Raw genomic sequence first — 22474 nt, 5'->3', positions numbered from 1 at the left:
AGAGAGCAAGGGGGAGGGACCTGTTAGGTGTGCTTGTTCAAATTTTTAGGCTAAGTCCACGTTTTCTCAGAACTCCCTTCTGCAGCTTTAAGTCACTAATCACCATCAGCAGAGCTTTTGATTTCCTTTTCCACGTCACCTGTGTATTACTGTGACACCCTTTACACACATGCAACAGTAATAAGTAGTAAAAAGAGCAAAAGACAACTCTTTATCGTCTTATCTCTCTTTGGGGTCGTGTTGAAAGGAAATGTTCACAGTAATATGCAGATGTATTGAGTGAATCCGTGTTTTGTTCTCCGATTCATCTGAGCCTTGAAAAGACACCCTCAAAATGGCTGCCTTCCCACATTAGCTCAATGCTCCTGCCTTTTTCTCATGCAGCTGTTGAAGCCAGGGGGTCATTACACATCAGTATCTGTTTGTACTCACTGACACTATTTCAAAATCCCCTCCTCCCCCATATCCTTTTCTTTCTACCCAATCCCCTTATAGTGCAATCATCCCTTCATGATGTTGCTTTTATTTAAAAACTATCTTTCTGTACGCCATCATAGCCTTTGCCCAAAATACTGAGGTTATACAGTTGTTTCGTCATTTACCAAACAAAGTAAATGCCAACATCAGGGTAAATTGTGTTTTGTGGACTATGGGAATGTTTACATTTTTAAACTACCAAACACGTAATACAAATATACCATAATCTAATTACAAATACTTGACATATTCTGACATTACTTTCGGCATAAAGGTAAAGTTTGGTTGTAGAAGGATTTAGAACAGATCAGGGTTGCATGATATGAGGAAAATATGCAATAACTTTAAATATCGTGATAACAATATTGCTTGCTATAAACAGGTTATAGTGTACTCAGTACTACATTTTTGTTGCTTTTAGTATTCTGCTAAATCCCAATAACAATAACATAAACTATGTACTGTATTGTGCAGCCTTGGGACAGATGCAACATTACAAATGAGCTGTATTGCTAGATACTAGTGTAAGGGAGAGCAACTAGCTTATAAGAGCAATATGGACAAAACAAATCCAGACTGGTTTTCGTTTCTACTTTTTGACTTCTCATCTGCATTTAATACTATCCAACCTCATCTACGTAACTGCTGAAAAGCTTCTGTGTTATTTTAATTTGAAATTACATCTTGTTGGCTGTATTGTGGATTTCTTGTGTGTTGGGGCAAATTATGTCTTATCCTCTAAACTCTTTTCTTACATTGTGCCCCCATAGGGATGTGTTCTTTCACTATTGCTTTTCACTTTATATACTAATGACTGTACAAGTACTTACAGTACAGTCATTGTGTGCCTTTTAAAAATGATGAGGTAGGGCATGGTCTCATAGTTGATGGCTTCTCATCTTGGTGCAAAGAGTTTATATATTGATTAATGTGTCCAAGACTAAAGACATAATTACTACACAAACTGAGATTTTTTCTCACTATTAATACTTGGGGACCATAATTGATAATACATTATGTTTTCTAAAACCAACACTGTTAAAAAGTCCAGCAGAAGCTTTTTTTCTTTTTTAAACAGATGAAGTGATTCAATATGTGCAATGTTTTAATGACTTTGTTTTATCTATCAACCTTTAAATACCCATAGGACTCATACATTATTAATGTGAGTTAAGTAAGCTACATTAAATTTCCCAATCATCTGTTGGCATGGCTTGTAATGATATGCTAATGCTGGAAAAGCCTGAACTGAAAGGAAGGGAGAATGAGGGGAAAAAAGAGAAAGAGAGAGAGAGGATAGGCGTTTAGGACTGCATAAGCAGTCCAGAGATAAGGAACAATCTCCATCACCCAGCACTCGCTCATGTTTTTGCTTTTGTTTGGTTTCTAGTTATGTGCATTTTAATTTGGCATCTGCATCTTTGGCATAATCTGCCCCATCAGCAGGGCTGGCCCGTAGCATCGGCAGTATAGGCAAATGCGAGGGTGCATAGCGGGGTCGGCTGGCGCCACAAATGAGTAAGGAAAACATAATAATAATAATAATAATAACAACAACAATAATAATATGTGTTCAACTATTAGTTAATACAGTTATGTTAAAAGCAAGGTTGCGGTATTTGTGTAGCACCTTTCAGCAACAAGGCAATTCAAAGTGCTTTACATTAAACATTAAAGAGCCATTTAAAACAGTTAATAATATAATAACAGATCAAGAGAATAAAAGTTGCAGTGCAGTGTAAGATATCAATTATTTAAAGCAAGGCAACATCAGAAATAATGGTCTTCAGGCCAAATGGAATACTTGAAATTGATGGTGGTGGTCAATATTCATAAAAAAGGAAGTAAAGGGCAATACAGTTTTGGATAATGATAATCAACAATGACAAAATGTTTCAAAAGTTACACGGTGGACCTTTAAAAGAAGTGAGAGTTGCTGCGGATCTGCAGCTTTCTGGAAGTTTGTTCCTGATATGTGGAGAATAGAAAGTGAACGCTGCTTCTCCCGGTTAAGTTCTAACTCTGGGGACAGAAAACAGACTTGTCCCAGACCACCTGAGAGGTCTGGGTGGTTCATAGTGTAGGAGATGGATCAGATATGTATTTTGGCAGTAAAAGGGCTAGTTATAAGTTAACTTAAGTATACCATTTTACGTTATTATTTAGTAATTGCACTAAAGAAGCCAACAAAACAGGAATATATCACCTATTTAGAAATACCCTATTTTCATGGTTGCCCCCGACGCATCACACCCCCACTTCTCGTTACCTTCCTTATAATGGTGGAGGAGGTTAGGCGAGTTAACAGAAGTGAGTAACACGGGGCGCTATTATAAAAAAAAAGGTTTATAACTAGCTATCCAAAGCCCTCGGCAACCCAGTGAAGAAGAAGAGGAAGGAAAACATGCTAAATCCATTACTTATCTGTTGCAGTCAGCTTGTTATGATTAATACCTTAACGTTAAGTTCCTGCCACTGTATTTTCATTAGGGATTCATTAAGATTAAGCTATCCATTTGTTAAGAATTTGTGAAGTGTGTTGTTTGTGACATACAACCTACTTGTTTATATTATTGTGTGTATATAATTAGCCTATAATTTTCCTCAACTGTTGCAATTAATATTTTTAAGCACTTGCAACTTAAATTGTCAAAAAGCATGTATGCATTTTGAAAGAATTCCTCACAAAATAGTTATTTTTTTGCGTAGTCTAGGTAACGTTACGGTTGTAAAGCTTAACATTTGTAAAAACTTGTGGGCAGACATGGTCATTTCCCATTACGCAGGCAGTTGTGATTAACTTCGAGGTGAAGGTCAGTGACAACGTATAGTTAAAGCTTTATCTAACGTATAATTTATGCACACAGCAACTCATTTTTACTGTTTATCAAGTGTTTACAGCAGCATGTTTCTTTGCTTGAGACAAATCACAGCAGAGCTTAACTAGGTTCAGAGGACTGAAAGCAGTCCATCTGTTCTCTCATTGCAGGGCAGGTTCCTCCACTCATTTGGCAGACTTGAGTGTGCTCCCATGCTTGTTCTGTGATACACTAATTGGCCGTAAATGGCCCCTCGGTTCACTGAGGGCAGCCTTTGATGAGTTTGGATGACTTGCTGTTTAAGTGGCTTTTGAGAGAACCTCTTTATGAGAGGCTGAATAGCATCTCGGCAGCATGGCAGAGAGATGAGCACAGGGTGACACGCTAACTGGGCGACGGGGAACATGACATGCAGAAACAAGAGGTCATTAACTGAGCAGTCAAATGAGCCCCTGTTGACAAGAAACAAACACACAGTTGCAGGTCAAAGTGCTAACATGAGGTCTTCATTTACATGAAGTCATTGCTAGTTAAATCTACGCCGGAGGTACATAAATCAGTATGTGTAGATTCAGACACTACTCCGTACCCTACTTTGTAGCCCATTTTGCAAGTCCCCAGAAATGTAACAAATCATGGCCACGCGACCCAACAACTGTGACTGGTCCACTTGGCAGTGGCTTTGCAGTGTCACATTTTCTTCTACTCATCTACATGTTATTCTCCGTAAACATGAAATCAAGGAGAGGGTTAACTTTCTTGCTACAGCTTTCCGACCATGATCACAAAGCACAGAGGATAAGCTTGGTCTCTCTGCCTCCACCACCTTTTGTCAGTTCTCTTTCTAGAGCTAATCCCTGTTCCTTTCCCTCTACCACATTCTTTCTACGTACACACATACCAGCTACGCTATAAGAAATAAGCTTGATCGATGCAATACACACATTAGACTGTGGATAAACTAGCGCACAAATATGAATTCTCACAATGGCATTGACCACTTACTTAGGCTACGGTGTAGGCTCTACCATAAGCTACTACTATTAACTCTGCACCCAGAGCGCTAAAGACACCACGGGGAATCTTGTGAAGATCAATGGCAAGACAAATGCAGCATGTTGTCAGAAAAATACTGGCAGACAATTTGCATTCTTCTGCACGGAAGCTGCGCATGGGACGAACCCAAGCACAAGACCAAGTTGACCCTCCAGTGGTTACAGCAGAAAAAGGTGAAGGTTCTGGGGAGGCCAACACATTCTCCGGACCTTAATGTCATTGAGCCACTCTGGGGAGATCTCAAACGTGCTGTTCATGCCAGAAAACCAAAGACTTTGCATGCACTGGAGGCATTTCACCAAGATGAATGGGCAGCTATACCACCGGCAAGAATTCAGGGCCTTATAGACAACTATTACAAAAGACTGCACGTTGTCATTGATGCTAAAGGTGGCAATACATAGTATTAAGACCTAAGGGTATGTAGACTTTTGAACAGTGGTCATTTTTTTCTTTGTTGTCATGTTTTGTTTTATGATTGTGCCATTCTGTTAGGACCTACAGTTCAATGTGAATCCCATAACAGATAAAAGACTTGTTTTGCCTGCTAACTCATGTTTTATTTACGCATGGTATACCAATTCTTCAAAGGTATGCAAACCTTTGAGCACAACTGTAACTAGTAACGCCTAGTAACACCAAACCGTATCTAGCTAGACCGGAAACAAAACAGCAGGCACACCGCACACCTGCTGTTTGGGCTCACGAGCTGGCCAAAGAGTAGTAACGTTACATTTTGTATGGATGGCGAGCGTGAGATTATTTGCTCCAAGTGAGAATTTTAGCGTGAAATTTAACACTACAGTAGGCTATATGCCAATGTTTTTTTGTTTTTTTTTAACATTTGCACAAAGCAAATACACCTTTCCATGTTGATAAGAGCAAAAAAATAATGGGACGATAAGTAATAAATTATTATAATTTATTATAATTTATAAAATAAAATAAATAAGGGACATGTGTGATTAATTGTAAGTTAACTATGACATTATTACGATTAATCACGATTAAATATTTTATTCGTTTGACAGCACTAATTTTAAGTTTGGAAAATTTAATTTAATTCCGTATTGTGGTAACAAAGCTTTTTTATTATTAAAATTATTAATATCATGTAATGGTTTTCATGGACTTCATGGATGGCTCTCAATTTTGCAATACATATCGCAGGAATGTTTTTTTTTACCAATGTCATGCAGCCCCATTTCATTTAATTTAGCTGATATCTATGCTTATATCCAAAGTGACTTCCAATTAGTGCATTAAACCATGGAGGTACAAACTCTGAAGAGCAAGAATCCCATTACAAGTACATTAGCTTCAAATTATCCAAACTACAAATGCCCCATGTAAGTGCAACATGAAAGTGCAATTTAATTAATTTTTTTATAACCTTCTTAGCCAAGGTACAGTTGAAAGAGATGTAGCCTTCGGCAGTAGATGTGTAGACTTTTAGCTGCCCTGATGTCAATGGGGAGCTGGTTCCACCATTTAGGAGCCAGGACAGCAGACAGTCGGGATGTTGTTGAGTGATTAGGCGTTCCTCGCAGTGAGGGAGAAACAACTAGCAACCATGCATTCTTAGAATGAACTGCGAGACTTCGTTGGCTGTGGTTTCATCTAAAGTGGGATGAAAAAAACCATAGATCACATGGCTACTCTGACTCCCTACCACCACTTAAGCTCCACCCCAAAACATGTCATAATTATTTACAAACAAATAATAAGCTTCAGTAGTGAAGTAAATATTAATAGTTTGAAGTTGAGCATTAAATACTTGAATATAGTTTGAATATTTAAAGGGGTGATAGAATGCAAACCCGATTATACCATGTCACAGGTGAATAACAACAGTTCAGTGGGTAAATAGGACATACATAGAAGCTCAAAATCCCATTGACATGCCTTTCCTCTGAAAATCTCACATTTTGAAACTGCCGCTGAAAACGGGCGAGTCCCAACAAAGCTAAAAGATGACGTCAGGATCTCAAAACCTGTAGCTTTGTCACGCCCATGGATGTATCAGGAGAACGATCACGCCCCAACATTTACATACAGGCCACTGACCTGAGACCAGTTCCTAATGGAGCTAGCTTTAGGTCAATTAGATGTCCGACTGAGAACGCTGCTTGTGTACTTTGACGGGATTTACTATGAGGAAAGTTTGGAATATTTTCCTGGATATTGACAATGAACCAGGGTCGTCAATGCAGTGTTCCAGGCTGTACAGGGAATGTAGACACTTCTCATAGTCTTCCCAAGGAAGCAAACACTCGACGGGCATGGCAGAGGTTTATAAGGGGATCCCTGTGATCTTTTTCCCCAAAAACAGTTTTCAAAACTTTGGACAATTTAAAGCAGGATTTGCTAAGCTGCTGTTGCTGTTCCGACTGTATGGTTATCCCAACCACAAGCTGTAAGTATGATTTTGTCGCTAACAGTAAAATTAGCAATGCTAACGTATCCTGTAGCTAGCATAGGCTGAATGTGTGTTGATCAACTGTAATGGCAAAGGGGCTAACGTTTCATTTTCCTAACTGTTCCATTCGAATAAATACCGTGTTGTCATGTAGCTACATCTATAGTTCACGATGCATGTTTGTCCACTTTGTCAGTTTAATTTGTATTGTATTTCAGCAAGTTACGTTACTCAGCTAGCTAGCTAGCTAGCTATGTCATCCCGTTTGCTTTGACAACAAAACTGGAAACGTTATCATTTCATATGATATCTAGTCAATCTCGTGAAAACAGTGTGTATATAGACTGCAATGTATTGATTTGCAGTTTTATTCTTTCAGTGTACTTCACAAGAACGACAAGACACGAAAGATGCAGCTTGCCAAACAAATGCTCCGAGTGTGGCATCTCGGGGGACACAACTGTCTCATATGACATTAAGACCTCACATATCATACAAGGTAACCTTTCTACTTATTCTTACCAAACCAGACGTCTTATGGTGTTTGTGTAGCATTGTGACTGGGTAGCATTTAGCAGAGCAGTGTTATCTAACAATGTTACCATGATGAGTGAGTGACTTTTATCAAATATGTGAGCCATTCCCAACACATTAGTGAACTATTTATAGTAGGAATAGAACTATTCATCTGTATTATCACTAATCTCAATCAATTTCATTTCCTTTTGTGGGGGAGGCTGGTGAAAGTAATTTGGACAATAGGTAGGAATGTGTGTTGTATACAAAAGGCATGACTGAATGCTAGATTGTGTGTTGAAGATGCCTTTTGCAGGTATGTACACTCTATGAACTTTCTCATTCAACAAAACAAGTCTTTAGAAAAAGCAAATGTGAATGGGGACAATAATTTCTGGGTTTAAATATTTTTTTTATTACAAACAAAAAATAAACATTTGCATCGTATAGGCACTAAAAATAACTTTTTACACACTACAAACAACAAATCTGAATGTGCAATGGTATAGGTGCTTAAAATGACTTTTCACACACAACAGGCTATGTCTTAGACCTGATGCGACTGGTGTTCGAGGAGATCATCCATGACCCCCTTCCTTATCTGGAAGCAGCCCGGCAGATTTCTGTCCCCCAGGACCTGTGTGCTCAGCTTGACGGGCACCCAACCCGACACACTGCCCTGAAGCATCCAGAAACTCCCTCCATATACGCAGCACAACACAAGAGGGGATCACGACACGGACACTTCTACCAAGAAAATCCCCAGCACCAGCTCACAAATGTCCTATAAGCCATGTGTCTGCATTGCCTGCAAAGAGAACAGGGTGTAGTGGACAATCACATTTTTTATCTTTTAGATTTCAGAATATTGATGATTGTTTTGAAACTAAATAAAGTTTTTCATTTTGTTGTCTTGATAATACTGTGTTTTGTAATAATGCTGAACCAATAATCAATGGGTATTGTTATAGAACTGCTAAAAGTGGTATCAAATTGGCCTCACCTTTCCATCCCTCTGATTCTCAACTGGCCATGGTCAACTCTGTAAATATTCATTGCATTGCAAAGAATGTTTATTGAGGCACACCGGATGAAGGCCAGGATGGTGAGTCATACAGGTTATCTCCTCAGGAACCTGGGTCATTCTTTTCATGACCTGTAAAAACAACCAATGAGCTTGTTGTTATTTCATAATGTTGAATTAGCAGAAAGCATAAAGTAGCTTGAGTTAATGTATCTCTAGTTTTAGTTACCTGAGGTATTTATTGGCAACATATATTTTCTCTCTCCTGGGGCATTTGTGCAAAGTTTCCACAAGAACACCTGCCAAGGTAAGATGGATGCACCGTAGTTGTAATTTTACATATTACTACATGTTAAGAAGGTAATAATCTCAAAATTAGATTATCTAATCAGCAGGATAGTAGTTCCAAGACATTTCACTTACTGACACAGGCGTCAGTAGTAATAATGCTTTAGACGTAGCATACAAACAGAAATAGTAGTCTCCTGTCAAGCTAAATGGTCGTCCAGTTGTAAGATAACATATTACTACTACGTGTTAAATAATTTACCTAACTCATAATCCCAATCAAAGAGATTTTTGTTGTGAGCAGCTCTATGAACTGGCCACTAACTTTTCAGTCAACTGGACATTTTGACTGAAACTGCGAGGGTACAAGTTGTAAAATATTTGTCCGTGTGCAAATTAATGACTTGTGTTGCTTACAATACTAAAAACAAGGCTAATACAAAGTTATTCTTAGGCTACAACACTAAAGTGTGAGTATTACACTAGTATAACAACGGACGGCTAATGTTAAGCTATGTGTTGAAAATGCAAGTAAATGCTAAATTACCAAACTTACCAGTCTGAAGGAGTCATTTCCAATCTCCTGGCAGGTTGCTCCTCTACAACAGATCTTTCCTCTGATTCAGGCTCAAACAGATACCGCTCAACAGCTAAAGTCTCCATGCTATCTCCACCTTGGATGTTTTAGTGAGTGTTGTTGGTCCTGTTGCACACCAACCAATCAGCGCGCAGCTTATTTAAATATTCATGAGCAGACCATATAAGGCAGAACACCTCTTGTTTCAAGCCAGGTCAATTTAGCAGGGGGGTATGAGAGGCAAAAGAACAGCAAAAGCAACATTTTCAGCCCAACAAATGTTACATACCCTATCAGGAGACATTAAGGAACAGCGTGTGACTCTATACAACCATTCTATCACCCCTTTAAAATAAGGAATTACATTAAAATGGTACAGAAGAAGATTACCAGCTCTACATCAAGATTGAAAAATACACTGCAAGAAAAAAAGGCACAAAACAAGTGTGGAGCTGCTGTGCTGTTGTCTCACCTCTATGACTTCATAATAATTAGGAGGCGAGCCTCCTCTCTGTACTAAATCAGCACCTTGCATTAATTATAATCAGCATGTGTAGCCAGGCTTGACCAGCAGAGCCCAATGGGCTGTGCCTAGTGCCTGTGTCTTTGTATGTGTGTGTGTGTGTGTGTGTGTGTGTGTGTGTGTGTGTGTTTCACATTCACAAGACCAGCCAGGCTGAACCATGCTCTTTGAGGTTCACTGTAGCTCTCTTGCTGCAGCAGTGCTCTCTGTGCACTTTTTGTCAGAGCAGTTGGTCTCTGACCTTTCCAGCAAAGGTCTCCTGAGTGAACCTGACTGAGCTGTGGCCTTTAACAAACAGCAGCACAAATCACTCAATGTGCATTGGCACATTGTTTTTGCCTCTAGCTTTCTAACAGGATTTTCCGTACACATTTGATCCTTTTTGGTAGATTTAACTATGAATAATAATGCAATCTGATGTTGAAACTTAATGCATGCTGACTGACAGTCTCATGTCTAACTTGAGGTTCATCTCAATCGGTTTTGTTTTCCTCGCCTGAAACGTTACTTTAGTTTACTCTCAAAGTTCTCATCAACCTGGTTTGCAGCAGCTATTTGAGGGAAAAACCTTAGCACCAAACAGCAGACAGACACAGTTAGAGACTAGTAGGTGAACTAAGTGACGCTAAATGAAAGTGAATTTTGGACTTACACAAAAAGCATAATGTTTTTCTGTGTCTACTGGATGAAGCAACAGATGAAGCAGCTGCATGCTAACAAATTGACCACATGGATTTGAAATTGAAAGTTATTGCTATTCTATTTATTAAATTCTGTGTCAAGAAACAAACTATTGGTTGGAGATTGGATTTAAAGCTCAACATGTCAACACAAAAGCAGTTGAGAGAACAATTTTGTTTTTAAATCAGCATACAAGATAGGAGGCTTTAGCCATGCATCAATTGGCGGTCTCCTTCCTAACGCAAGCTGTGTTTTGAGCTAAACTGATTGGTTCATGTATAACTGTGCAAGTGACAAGGATAAAAAGGGCCATCAGAGCTTTCAGTACTTTTATAACATGCAAGTAAATCTTGGTGGTTTAGAATTTAGTTTTGAGCTTTCATATACCAGCCTATACTTATTTTTTAACTCCAGTCGATTAATGAGGACTATGGTTAACTGCTCCTCAGATCTCTAAATACAGACAGCTAGCTAGATATTAATGCCAGTTAACTAGAGCAAGTTTTTCTCCCATCCCTGAATGGACTAGCCAGACCCTCCTCCGCAGCGCTGTGGAGGAAGGTCTGGAAATCCGAGGCTACCTTCAGACCCACACGGAATAGGAAAGTAGAGATAATTATTATTGGCGGAGGGGGATATATATATATATATATATATATATATATATATACTGTATATATACTGTATATATATATATATATATATATATTTAAAAAAAACTAATCTCAAACATGTACAAAACGTATTATAGGATTGCCCAAAGCAGCTAAAACTCTGGAAAGATGTTCAAGGTGAGGTTGGGGTGATTCTGGGCACTCTGGATCTGGCACCTCATTCGTTTTGTGTATTCTTTCTGGCAATATGACACATAAAGGCCTGACCTCCTTATTGAGGATTTTGCTTCTGCAGTAATAGCTTCAAAGACAATAACAGCCTCCTTGCTGAATACCCAAGCAAATTGCAATGAAGAGGGTAAAATTCATTGCCTAGCAACGGGAACACTGGCGAGATTGACGCCGCTCCGTCTGGCTTGTTTGTTTTCGGTCATTTTGCTTTTATTTTGCTTTTTCCCCTCACGAAAACGTCGATGGTTTTGGTTGATGTTCATCCTTAGCTTAAGTTGTGGCGACTCATTTTTTGTCTTTTCTCCACCATAATTTGTTCTCATATGAGTCTGACATGACGGACCTCTCAAGGTTAAGAGTCTGGGTGTCATCCTTGACAGCACATTATCCTTTCAACCCCATGTCAATAACATTACCCAGTCTGCCTACTTCCACCTATGTAACATCAATCGCCTCCGCCCTTCCCTTACCCCCCACACTGCTGCAATTCTTGTCCACAGTCTCGTCACTTCCCGTCTCGATTTTTGCAACTCTCTCCTCTTCGGTCTCGCTCACAAATCCCTCCAGAAACTTCAATTGGTCTAGAATTCAGCTGCACGCATCATTACTCGAACCCCCTCCATCCACCACATCACTCCTGTCCTCCAACAGCTCCACTGGCTCCCGGTCCAGTTCCGTATCAAATTCAAAATCCTTCTATTAGCATTCAAGGCCATCCACAACCTCGCCCCCCCATATTTGTCTGATCTCCTCCAGTGTCCCACTCCCTTCCGCTCCCTCAGATCCTCTTCCTCCATAAACCTCTCTGTCCCCCCCGCCCGTCTCACCACCATGGGGGGCAGAGCATTTAGCCGCTCTGCTCCCCGTCTCTGGAACTCACTACCCCCCCCCCAACTCAGAAACATTGATTCATTCCCCCATTTCAAATCACAACTAAAAACACATCTGTTTATAACTGCCAATTCCACCTAAATGTCTGTTGCTCTGCCGTTTCTGTTGCTTTGCTGTATTGTATTTGTTTTGCTGTTTAGTATTTGTTTTGCTATTGTATAGTATTGGTATTTGTTTTGCTGTATAGTATTTGTTTTCTGTTCTATAGTATTTGTTTTGCTGTTGCATAGTATTTGTTTTGCTGTTGTATAGTATTTGTTTTGCTGTTCTTAATTTATGAATTCCCTGTGTGGCGTCCTTGAGTGCCAAGAAAGGTGTCTTTAAATAAAATGTATTATTATTATTATTATTAATGTTATGTTTGTTACAAAAAAAAAAAAAAAAGAATTACAGCTGAAAACACACAAGTTCAATGAAAGATGGGCACCAGTGATACAAGCAATGCCAGAACTATAGTCTTCTCTTTTTCAGTAACTTTGTTTAATTATTTCTATTTGTAAGCTGGAACAAGTGTCTTGTCTGGCTGGACAAGATATGAACATCATTTTTTGGGGTTTGGAATATTTGGGTTGCAGTGAGGTTACATGAATGTTAAAAATGGTTGTAGGAGCTTCAAGACAAATAAATAAATAAAATGGAACATGATCTCACAGATATGTATTGATATCACAGACAGAGAAGTAAAACCTAAGCCATTAGCCAACACTTCTCATATGTTTTGGGAGTCACACTGTAAAGAAATAATCATAACTTATACAGATGACAAAATACATCAATCTTTTCAAAGAAAGTCCAGATGATTTTGCCCTCATGACATTTACTTATGCCAATAATCAACATAATAATGTCATATTTATTGATATTACACCCACAGCAATGCTACACAAGCATTTGTGTTGTCTAAAACAGTTATCCTATAAGCAAAAATAAACATAATAAACATTATAATTCATATAAAGCACATACTAATTACATTTCTTCAAAAAAGGCCACAATATATGCCAAATCTCAAACCAGTGGGGCCATTCCTCTCTATAAACCGGTAGATATCTATCTTGTGCACTATAGCATCTTTGGGCGCATACTAGACAGTTTGACTGGGACTATTGTCCTCTTTCAGCCTCCACACTCTTTTGGTGACTTTTTCTCCCATATACGGGCATACTATTGGCTTCATTTCCCTAAACAAAAATTTGAGTTTCTATCTTTTATGGTTATTAAATGATTAAACTATGAATAAGAGGTGCTGTTTTTGCTCGTGGGCGAGTCTCTCGGTCTCAGAGGGTTAAGGGCCTTGCTCAAGAGCACCTCAGTGCTGGTAATAAGCAAGCTGCTTTCAGTTTTGCCACCCAGATTTGATCCTGTTGTTCTGGGGATTGAACCAACAATTTCCCTGTCACAAGCTCTCCTCTTTAACCTCTAGGCCACCACTGCCCACCTTGTACGGCCTCAGGGCCACATCCCGTCCTTTGGGCAGCCCGGGTAAGGTCAATGGGAAGTTTGCAGTTACACGTCGGGCGGCTGTGGCTCAGTGGTAGAGCGGTTGCCTGCCAATCGGAAGGTTGGTGGTTCAATCCCTGGCCCTGCAATCCCTGCAGTCCCGTGTCGAAGTGTCCTTGGGCAAGACGCTGAACCCTGAGTTACCCCCGATGCTGTGCATCGGAGTGTGAATGTGTGTGAGTGTTTAGCAGGTGGCACCTTGTACGGCAGCCTTGGCCACAGTGTATGAATGTGCGTGAATGGTGAATGTTTAATGTACTATGTAAAAGCGCTTTGAGTAGTCGTTAAGACTAGAAAAGCGCTATATAAATACAGCACATTTACATTTATGTAAATAAGTAATGTAAAAATGTAAATACACCATGCATGGAATGCAACTGCATTGCTTTTATTTTGAAGGTAACTGTTTTACGTTGTTGCTTTTTTTTGTGCGGACGTATGCAGCTTCTTCTTCTCTGGTTGCAAGTCACAATTAAAAATAAGTAGAAGAAGAACTGCAACGTGTCGGAGAGCTGCAAACTGAGCTCACGAGACGTTAGCTAGCATGGACATGAATGAGCTGTTATCCTTCAAAACTGTTAGCTCATTGGAAACAAACATGGACTTCTAAGTATTTATTTAATGAAATAAAAATTATTACAATTTGAATTGCCACTACAATACTAAACACGCCGAAAAATACCACTTGACTTGCTAATTCTGTAGTAAGACTACAGACAAAATAGTAGTAGCACTTTGTAAAGTTAACTGAATGCTGTTCTTTGAAAACGGGCAAAAAACATGCACATTGTGGTCACAATTGCATTTGTGGATGTTGATTAAATAGTGACATAATTGCATTATGTCTGATTCACTTTTTTCATGTTCTAATCAAACGATTTGTGCCCTTACCGCCCGCAGCTTATCAAAGACCTTAAAATGTACTGCATTTTATAAAGAGATCAAATTAATATTGAGCAGAATTGAGTTTAACATATTGGTCTGTCCCTCCACAACAATCCCTGTTTCTCATGTGGCCCCTTGGGAAAATGAATTTCCCACCCCTACCATAGGGTAACTACTGTTCTCTTTTTCCAACCCGACCATATTTTCCTATGTTTTTGTGTCTAAGTGACTGATGGGAACAACAATCTTTTGTCCAGTAAAAGAAAAGAAAAAAGTCCAGTATTAAGCAAGAACGCTGCAGTTAGAAGTGGAGAAACAAGCTACAATGGGAGTTAATAAGGCAAGTTTCCAGCTTGCAATTACCTTTATAAAAGTGCTCATTTTGCCACTGACAGTTTTAGATTGATATTCTTAGTGTCTGACAACATTATGGCAAGGATCCCTTCACAGATAGACCTTTAAAATCTCTTAGAGTCCTTTTAGTTTAACCAGAAACAACTTTGAAGATCATGGCACTAAACCCACCAAACTCCATTTTAAAAAGCAGTACTTTAAGAGTGGGTGGAGCCAACATATTTTCACGTGTTAATTGGTAAACTATGTGTTTCAACCAAAACTAGAGTTGTGATGTTTGGAAAATGGAAAGACAACGCAAAACAGCCTTTTATACATTTTTTTGTTTCTGTGAACTTTGAATGAAGTGTATTTTACAATGCTAAAATTACTGTTGATTACCATGGAGTCTGGTAGGTTTAGCGATCGCAATTTCGCGGATGTTTTTATGTTTAAAAAAGGATCTTTCTCTTTAACACAAAGGTCGACCTTGTTATACATCCTTTCCATAACATCACACAAACTATTAATCTGAGCTTTTTAAGTGGCAAAAAGAGCACTTTTGTGATGGTAAATACAAGCTGGCCCAGTTTACCTACATTGTAGCCTGTTTTGCTGCTGCCAACGGCAGCAATCTAGCTTAATACTGAACCAGTGTCAAAGATGGTTGTTCCCATCAGTCAAAAAAACTAGGAAAATAAGGTCCAAGTTGAAAAACTGGTAGTTACCCTTTAATGTGTGGAAATAAAGTAAGATAAAAAAAAAGATAAATAGAAAAAGGATAAAGCATCCCAAGTGATTTTGTTGACCACAGCATGGTTGCATTGCCCACAGCTTGAGTCAGTGCAAGTATCCCTGACCACTATTGCAAAGTGTTTACCTACCTTGGACCTGAGTGCCCAGTACTCCTCTGTGCCATATTCCACATGTTTAAAGGAAGTCAGATAGTCGAAACTGATGACCGCCGTCTGCAGACAAAAAGAGCCGTGATATGAAAGGCACTGAGGAGTCAGCTGGGACATTTATTTATTTATTTATTTATTTTATCTACTGTGCAAATGATCAGAAAATGACATTATCAGCAATAAAGTGTAAGAACTGTTATGAAGAGGATAACTTGGTTGGAAAGGGCTGGGTGGAAACACTAGGAAAAATGTCAAAACATTCAATATAAAGATAAGTGCAGTGTTGTGCCTGAACACGTTAACTGAACGATAGTTCATGAACTCGTTCATACTTTGGGCAAACGGGAACTGACCGTATTGAAAAACTACCTGATGAACATTACTGTGAACTTGTTCATTCTGGTGTCTGTGAACGGCACGCTCTCTCAGTTTAACTTCGTTCAGTAGGGTGCCAGATTTCTAAAGAGCCTTCTAGGCAAAAACACGGCTAAAACACAAAATGCGCACTTTAGTCACATCCACAGCAAACCTGAAACGGCACACTGAACTGAAGCACCCGGCTAGTCTTTCAAGGTATGTGCAAGCAAATCAAAAGACAGTCAAGACAGATGAAAACTGACGCATAGTTTTAGTATTAAAACTGATAAGATAATTGCGGTTTGCGGTTCAATCAGGCTGTTGCAATAATTTTGAAAATCACTCGCAGCAACATATGGAAAAAACAACAAATATAAACTAGTTCATTTTTAGAACTGTGAACTTAGTTCAACATTTTGAAGTATGAACTGAAGTAGTTCATTTCAAAAATTGTGAACTGAACTTTGAACAAGTTCATGTGTAAAATGAACTTTCCCAACACTGGATAAGTGTGTGTTAAGGCCAAGTGTCTTAACCCGCTAATTTAGCTTTTTAATACACACCACTGGTCAAACAAACATAAAAGCATTGAAACAAAAATAACATCAAAACTGTGGTGTGTATCAACCACCCAATACCCAAATTCTAGGGGCAGGTGTGCAGTAACTTACGGTGGCTGCAGCTCGTCCAAAGCGGATGACAGTCAGGTCATTGAGGTTCAGCTGTCTGTTGTAGATGTAAAACCCAGAAGAGGCAAAAACTGCTGTGGCCAGAGAGGATACTTTGAGGAGTTGACCAGCCATGAGAAGCACTATCGGAATCAGAAAAAGATGTATGGCACTTATTAGGAATTTCCTTTGGTTTGGTGCATACATAAAAACATATTTGAACATCAATATAAAATAAACAAGCAAGGTTAACACTTCATTTGAAGGGGTGTGCATAAGACTGATATGACAAGACTGTCATTATTATGACATGACACCTGTCATGAACATGAAGGATTAATTTTGAGTATTCATGACTGTTGTCATTGTCATTCTGTTAATTATGACACTTTTAATGCAAAGTTAGCATTGTAGGAGATGTCTTTGTTATGACAACTGGACATTTAACTAGACAATAAAACCTGTCGCTGTCTTTGTAATGATTTAAGATTACGTAAACATATAGTTATAAATACTTTATGTCATGACAGGCCAAATTATCAAACTTAACTACTTAGAATTATGTGTTAACATTACATTAAAGTGTCATTAAGATGTTGTTTTCTACACTGGCTGTAGTGAGGGCATTATAATCACAGTATGTCATGAATATTTTTCTGTATTTTCAACATGGACCCTATTTTCTTATGTTTTTGTGTCTTATGTAAACAACAATCTTTGACTGTGGTAGGGGGGGAAATCAATAGACCATAGTATCGCGATATTTCCTGTGGCAATACTGTATCGATACACAGACGCCAAGTATCGATCTTTTATTATTTAAATTGCACATGAGAATTTAACGCTGTTAGCTTGCAGGAAGATGTAGATAAAATAAACATGGCAGCGTCAGAGAAAGAAATCAGAAACGCACCGTCTGCGTTTAAATCAAGTGTTTGAAACTTTTTTGGATTTTTCAACAAGGAAGAGACAACTGAGATGGATATGATACATGGGATTTGCAAGGAGTGTCGTGCGCAAATAAAATACTCAGGGAATACCATCAACATGAGGGCTCATCTCACACGCCACCATCCAGAGTAAGCGTTAGCTGAGGACGGTAAAGCTAATGCTAAACCAGCTCCGCCAAAAAACCAACACTGGACACACTTAGGTTGACAAAGCTACCTCCAAATTCAGAGCGAGCAAAGAAAATAACTTAAGCCATCGCCTACTTCATGTGCAAAGACCTGCGTCCCTACAACTTTGTGGAAAATGAGGGATTTTGTCACTTGCTAAAAACAATGGAACCAAGGTACGTAACTTTGTAGTGCCCAAGCACTACAGAAAAGTTAAGCTTAAACATTAGGAAAGAAAAAAAACTGCAGAACCTGTTGCATTGACTTGTAATGCATGGACGTCACGGCAGTGGAATTCTATGTGATTACATTACATTACAGCTCATAATGTATTACAGCTGTAATTAAGTTATTACAGCTCCTTATATTACAGCAGACTGGCAACTGCTGTCTCACGTTCTCCAAACTAGAGCCGTACACAAAAGTTACACCGGGGCGAACACTGCTCACAGAATGGGGGATTGCAAACAAAAACCTGGTGGTTGTCACCGACCACGCTTCAAATATGGGCGTTGCCGTCAGTGGTTCTCAACCGGGGGGGCGCAAGTAGACTACAGGATGGGAGGGGGAAAAAACTGTGCTCAAGCACGGGAGCTGCCGTGAGCCCCTCTCCCGTCCAAAAGCACTCACAGTCAGCAGTAGCCTCGCGCAACAGGCACAGCCTGCAGACAAAGCCAGGGCTGCCAACTCTCACGCATTGGCCGTGAGACACACGCATTTGACTGGTTTCACACGCTCACACGCCACACCCCCGATTTCTCACGCGGAAGTGTCAACCCGGTCGGTCAAATTTCTGAAAGATGAGTTTATCTGTAGATCTACCTGTTGAGCCACTCGCAATCAACTAGTTGTGCTTTCAGAGACTGTGAGGGGGTTCAAGAGCGCTCCCCGGCTTCAGGGATGTGCTCTGAGTATTACAGATCCGTCCGTTGCTTCGTGTCCTCTCTCTCTGTAAAGATAGAGGTGAGCAGCGCTGCTGGTGGCGTAGTAACTTCAGTTCATTGTAGTGGACTCGTTCTGCTGTGGGCAGTGACGCGCTGCATCTGTGCAGACCTCCAATACTGAGCAGCGTACGGCCCCCTCTAAACTATGTCAGAGACCGAAGCCCGAATGGGCCTCTGTGTCTGCACGACGGTCTGAATGAGCTCCACAATATCAGCGGAGCAATGACATGCACAGCAGACTATATTACAACTCTCCAAATCTCGGACAACAGAGATGGGATGAGTTATATTTTACGGGCCAATACGGGCGGCTGTGGCTCAGTGGTAGAGCAGTTGCCTGCCAATTGGAAGGTTGGTGGTTCAATCCCCGCCCCTGCAGTCATTGTCGAAGTGTCCTTGGGCAAGACACTGAACCCCGAGTTGCCCCCGGTGCTGCGCATCGGAATATGAATGTGTGTGAATGTTTATCTGATGAGCAGGTGGCACCTTGTACGGCAGCCCCGGCCACAGTGTATGAATGTGTGTGAATGGTGAATGTTTCCTGTAGATGTAAAAGCGCTTTGAGCAGTTGTTAAGACTGGAAAAGCGCTATATAAATACAGCACATTTACATTTTACATTTATGTTTTGAATGTGCACAAAGTTTTAAACATGAACTGACTGGTCCCTAAACCAGTCAGAGACTCCTGGACCTGTTTACCACAGACCCAAATCTTCACAGCTGTTGCTGACATATGCTACTGTCTCTTCATGTGGCTCATTATGTTTGGCACATTGTCTGGGTCAGTTCTTATATCATTAGAAATTAATAATGTAAATAATGTAAATGCTAAATGCCCTAAAACCTGTTGATACTACAACAATGCAAAGGTTCTTAGCCCTACAGTTTTGCACACATCATGTAACACTTGATTTCTACATTTTTTTGCCAAAAAACTCTCCATAAAGTGCCATTCAATGGTGTATTTTTCAATTTTTTTTACCCTTAAGGATAAACACCCAAAGAAATTGCTTTGTACACGGCAAAATATGGGGCGGCCCATTATTATAATAATAATAATAATAATATCAATAATAACAACAATAAAGCATGTAACCTCATATAGATATATAGCAATAGCCTAGTAATGATGATAGGCCTAATACTACTCATAATAATACTACTAATAATAATAATAATAATAATAATACTACTACTAATAATAATAATAATATCTGCAAGCTCACATTAGAAGTCTGGTACTACTGCCAATTATAAAAATAGCCTAGTAATGATAATAGGCATACCTACCGCTACTGATAATAATATTAATAATAATAATAATAATAATAATAATGTGGGCCTAAAAAAAATAGCCTATCTATCTATCTATCTATCGTTCGTGGTGTGGGGAGCGTAGGGCACTAGGGCCCCAACTGCAAGGAACCAGCTTTGGGGGGGCCCAGCTTGCAAAAGGTTGAGAACCCCTGAGTTAGCGGGACACCTCCACGTCTAGTGTTTTGCGCACACAAGATGTTTAACTTTTGTTAGTACCAAAGTTGGCAGCAAACAGTAGCACATTTTCTTTACTTAAAGAGTACATCTTGCATTTTGTTTAATTTTAACATTTTATTTTAAATTTGACAGTTATTGCCTTTCTAATTCCCTAGAGGTTAAGGGCTGAAGTTGCACAGTCTAGTCCACCTTAATTAAATGCAAACAGTTCAGTTTGCCAGGTGTATACAACAATTATAACATATTCATGTGTTTAAGTGTTGGTTTGTTAGTCAGCTTAACAGTCACATTTTACAGCAACCAAATTCAAGTGAATTCTCTCCGGGGAACCATCACCTTATTGTGGTGGAGAGGTTTCTTTGTCCTTATAAAACTGAGGGCTGTGTTGTCTGGAGCTGTGTGCTCCTGGTAGGGTCTCCCATGGCAAAGTGGTCTCAGGTGAAAGGCCAGAAAAAGAATGGTTAAAAAAAAAAACATGAAAGACCGAGGTAGAGAGGGAGTGACCCTGCCCGGAGGAAGCCCGGGGCCCCCGTCTGGAGCCAGGCCCAGACGGCGGGCTCGTCAGCTAGCGCCTTGTGGCCGGGTTTGCCACGGAGACCGGTCGGGCACAGCCCGAAGAAGCTACGTGGCACCCCTATCTCCATCCCATGGGCTCACCACCTGTGGGAGGAACCGCTGGGGTTTGGTGCGCTGCCAAACGGGTGGCGGCGAAGGTCAGGGGCCTTGGCGGACCAGACCCGGGCGGCAGAGGCTGGCTCTGGGGACGTGGAACGTCACCTCTCTGGGGGGGAAGGAGCCGGAACTTGTGCGGGAGATGGAGCGCTACCAGTTAGATCTGGTGAGGCTTACCTCTACGCACAGTCTCGGTTCTGGAACCGTACTCCTGGATAGGGGTTGGACTCTGTCCTACTCCGGAGTTGCCCAGGGTGTGAAGCGCTGGGCGGGTGTGGGGATACTCACAAGTCCCCGGCTGAGCGTCGCTGCGTTGGAGTTTACCCCGGTGGACGAGAGGGTCGCCTCCCTACGCCTGCGGATGATGGGGGGGAAAACTCTGACTGTTGTTTGTGCATATGCTCCAGACAGGAGTTCGGAGTATTCGGCCTTCTTGGAGACCTTGAATGGAGTCCTGTATGGGGCTCCAGTAGGGGACTCCATAGTTCTGCTGGGGGACTTTAACGCACACAATGGGCAATGACTGAGATTCTTGGAGAGGTGTGATTGGGAGGAACGGCCTCCCTGATCTGAACCAGAGTGATTGTCTGTTGTTGGACTTCTGTGCTAGTCATGGATTGTCCATAACAAACACCATGTTCAAACATAGGGATGCTCATAAGTGTACGTGGTACCAGAGCACCCTAGGCCAAAGGTCAATGATCGATTTTATAATTGTTTCATCTGATCTGAGGCCATATGTTTTGGACACTCGGGTGAAGAGAGGGGCAGAGCTGTCAACTAAATTGGGAACGTCTGGAGGAGACCCCTGTCCGACGGAATTTCAACTCACACCTCCGGCGGAGCTTTTCGTGCATCCCTGTTGAGGCTGGGGGCATTGAACCTGAGTGGACAATGTTCAAAGTCTCCATTGTTGAAGCTGCGGCGGGGAGCTGTGGTCTTAGGGTCTTAGGTGCCTCAATGGGCGGTAACCCACGAACACCCTGGTGGACATCGGTGGTCAGGGAAGTCGTCCGACTGAAGAAGGAGTCTTCCGGGATAAGGATAAGCGGTCGAAGATGGATGGATGGAAATTCATATGAGATGAACAAACAGATGTTGACGTTTTCCTTTGGGGACAAAATAAAGAAATTGTAAAAAAGCTAATAAATTGCAATATATCGCAGAATATCGCAATATGTTTAAAATCGCAATATTATCGTATCGTGACCCAAGTATCGTGATAATATCGTATCGTGGTGCCTCTGGTGATTCCCACCCCTAGACAGTGGTCCAGTATTAAATGAGATTGCTGCAGTTGGCGGCGACAAACAAGCTATTGTTTACATATTGTATTTACATTCAGAAAAGTGCTTGTTTTGCCACTGACAGGATGAGATTAATATAGAGCTAGCTTTTAAAACCTCTCTGAGCCCTTTCGGTTTAACCACAAACAGTTGTAAAGTCGCTACCGCTAAACCCACCAGACTCCATTTAAAAAA

At 40.4% G+C, this 22474-nt stretch overlaps 1 protein-coding gene and 2 long non-coding RNA genes across 6 annotated transcripts in view; 1 reads left to right on the top strand and 2 right to left on the bottom strand.

Moving 5' to 3' along the window:
• Positions 1-14397, bottom strand: part of LOC117935837 — a 22052-nt gene extending 7655 nt beyond the window's left edge. Inside the window, exons 1-2 of the long non-coding RNA XR_004654831.1 lie at positions 14386-14397; positions 4620-4625 (exon numbers count right to left, since the gene is read on the bottom strand). This is a non-coding gene — a long non-coding RNA (uncharacterized LOC117935837). The remainder of the gene's footprint in view (positions 1-4619; positions 4626-14385) is intronic.
• adck1 (aarF domain containing kinase 1) overlaps positions 1-22474 on the bottom strand; it is a 135576-nt gene that overhangs the window by 99087 nt on the left and 14015 nt on the right. For 2 of the 4 annotated variants that reach the window (XM_034858387.1, XM_034858385.1), the window contains exons 3-4: positions 16768-16911; positions 15719-15802 (exon numbers count right to left, since the gene is read on the bottom strand). In XM_034858387.1, the coding sequence (XP_034714278.1) occupies positions 15719-15802; positions 16768-16899 (216 nt within the window). In that variant the 5' untranslated portion in view covers positions 16900-16911. The remainder of the gene's footprint in view (positions 1-15718; positions 15803-16767; positions 16912-22474) is intronic. The other 2 variants (XM_034858388.1, XM_034858384.1) reach the window with 1 other exon arrangement.
• On the top strand, positions 10285-22474 carry LOC117935838. Its single transcript, XR_004654832.1, has 3 exons — positions 10285-10294; positions 15841-15842; positions 22387-22474. It is a non-coding gene; the product is annotated as an uncharacterized LOC117935838 (long non-coding RNA).

Source organism: Etheostoma cragini, chromosome 20 (genome assembly GCF_013103735.1).
Source record: "Etheostoma cragini isolate CJK2018 chromosome 20, CSU_Ecrag_1.0, whole genome shotgun sequence".
NCBI classification, from domain to species: Eukaryota; Metazoa; Chordata; class Actinopteri; order Perciformes; family Percidae; genus Etheostoma; species Etheostoma cragini.
Note: the sequence above shows the minus strand (reverse complement) of the source record. Positions and strands in the feature narration are given on the sequence as shown.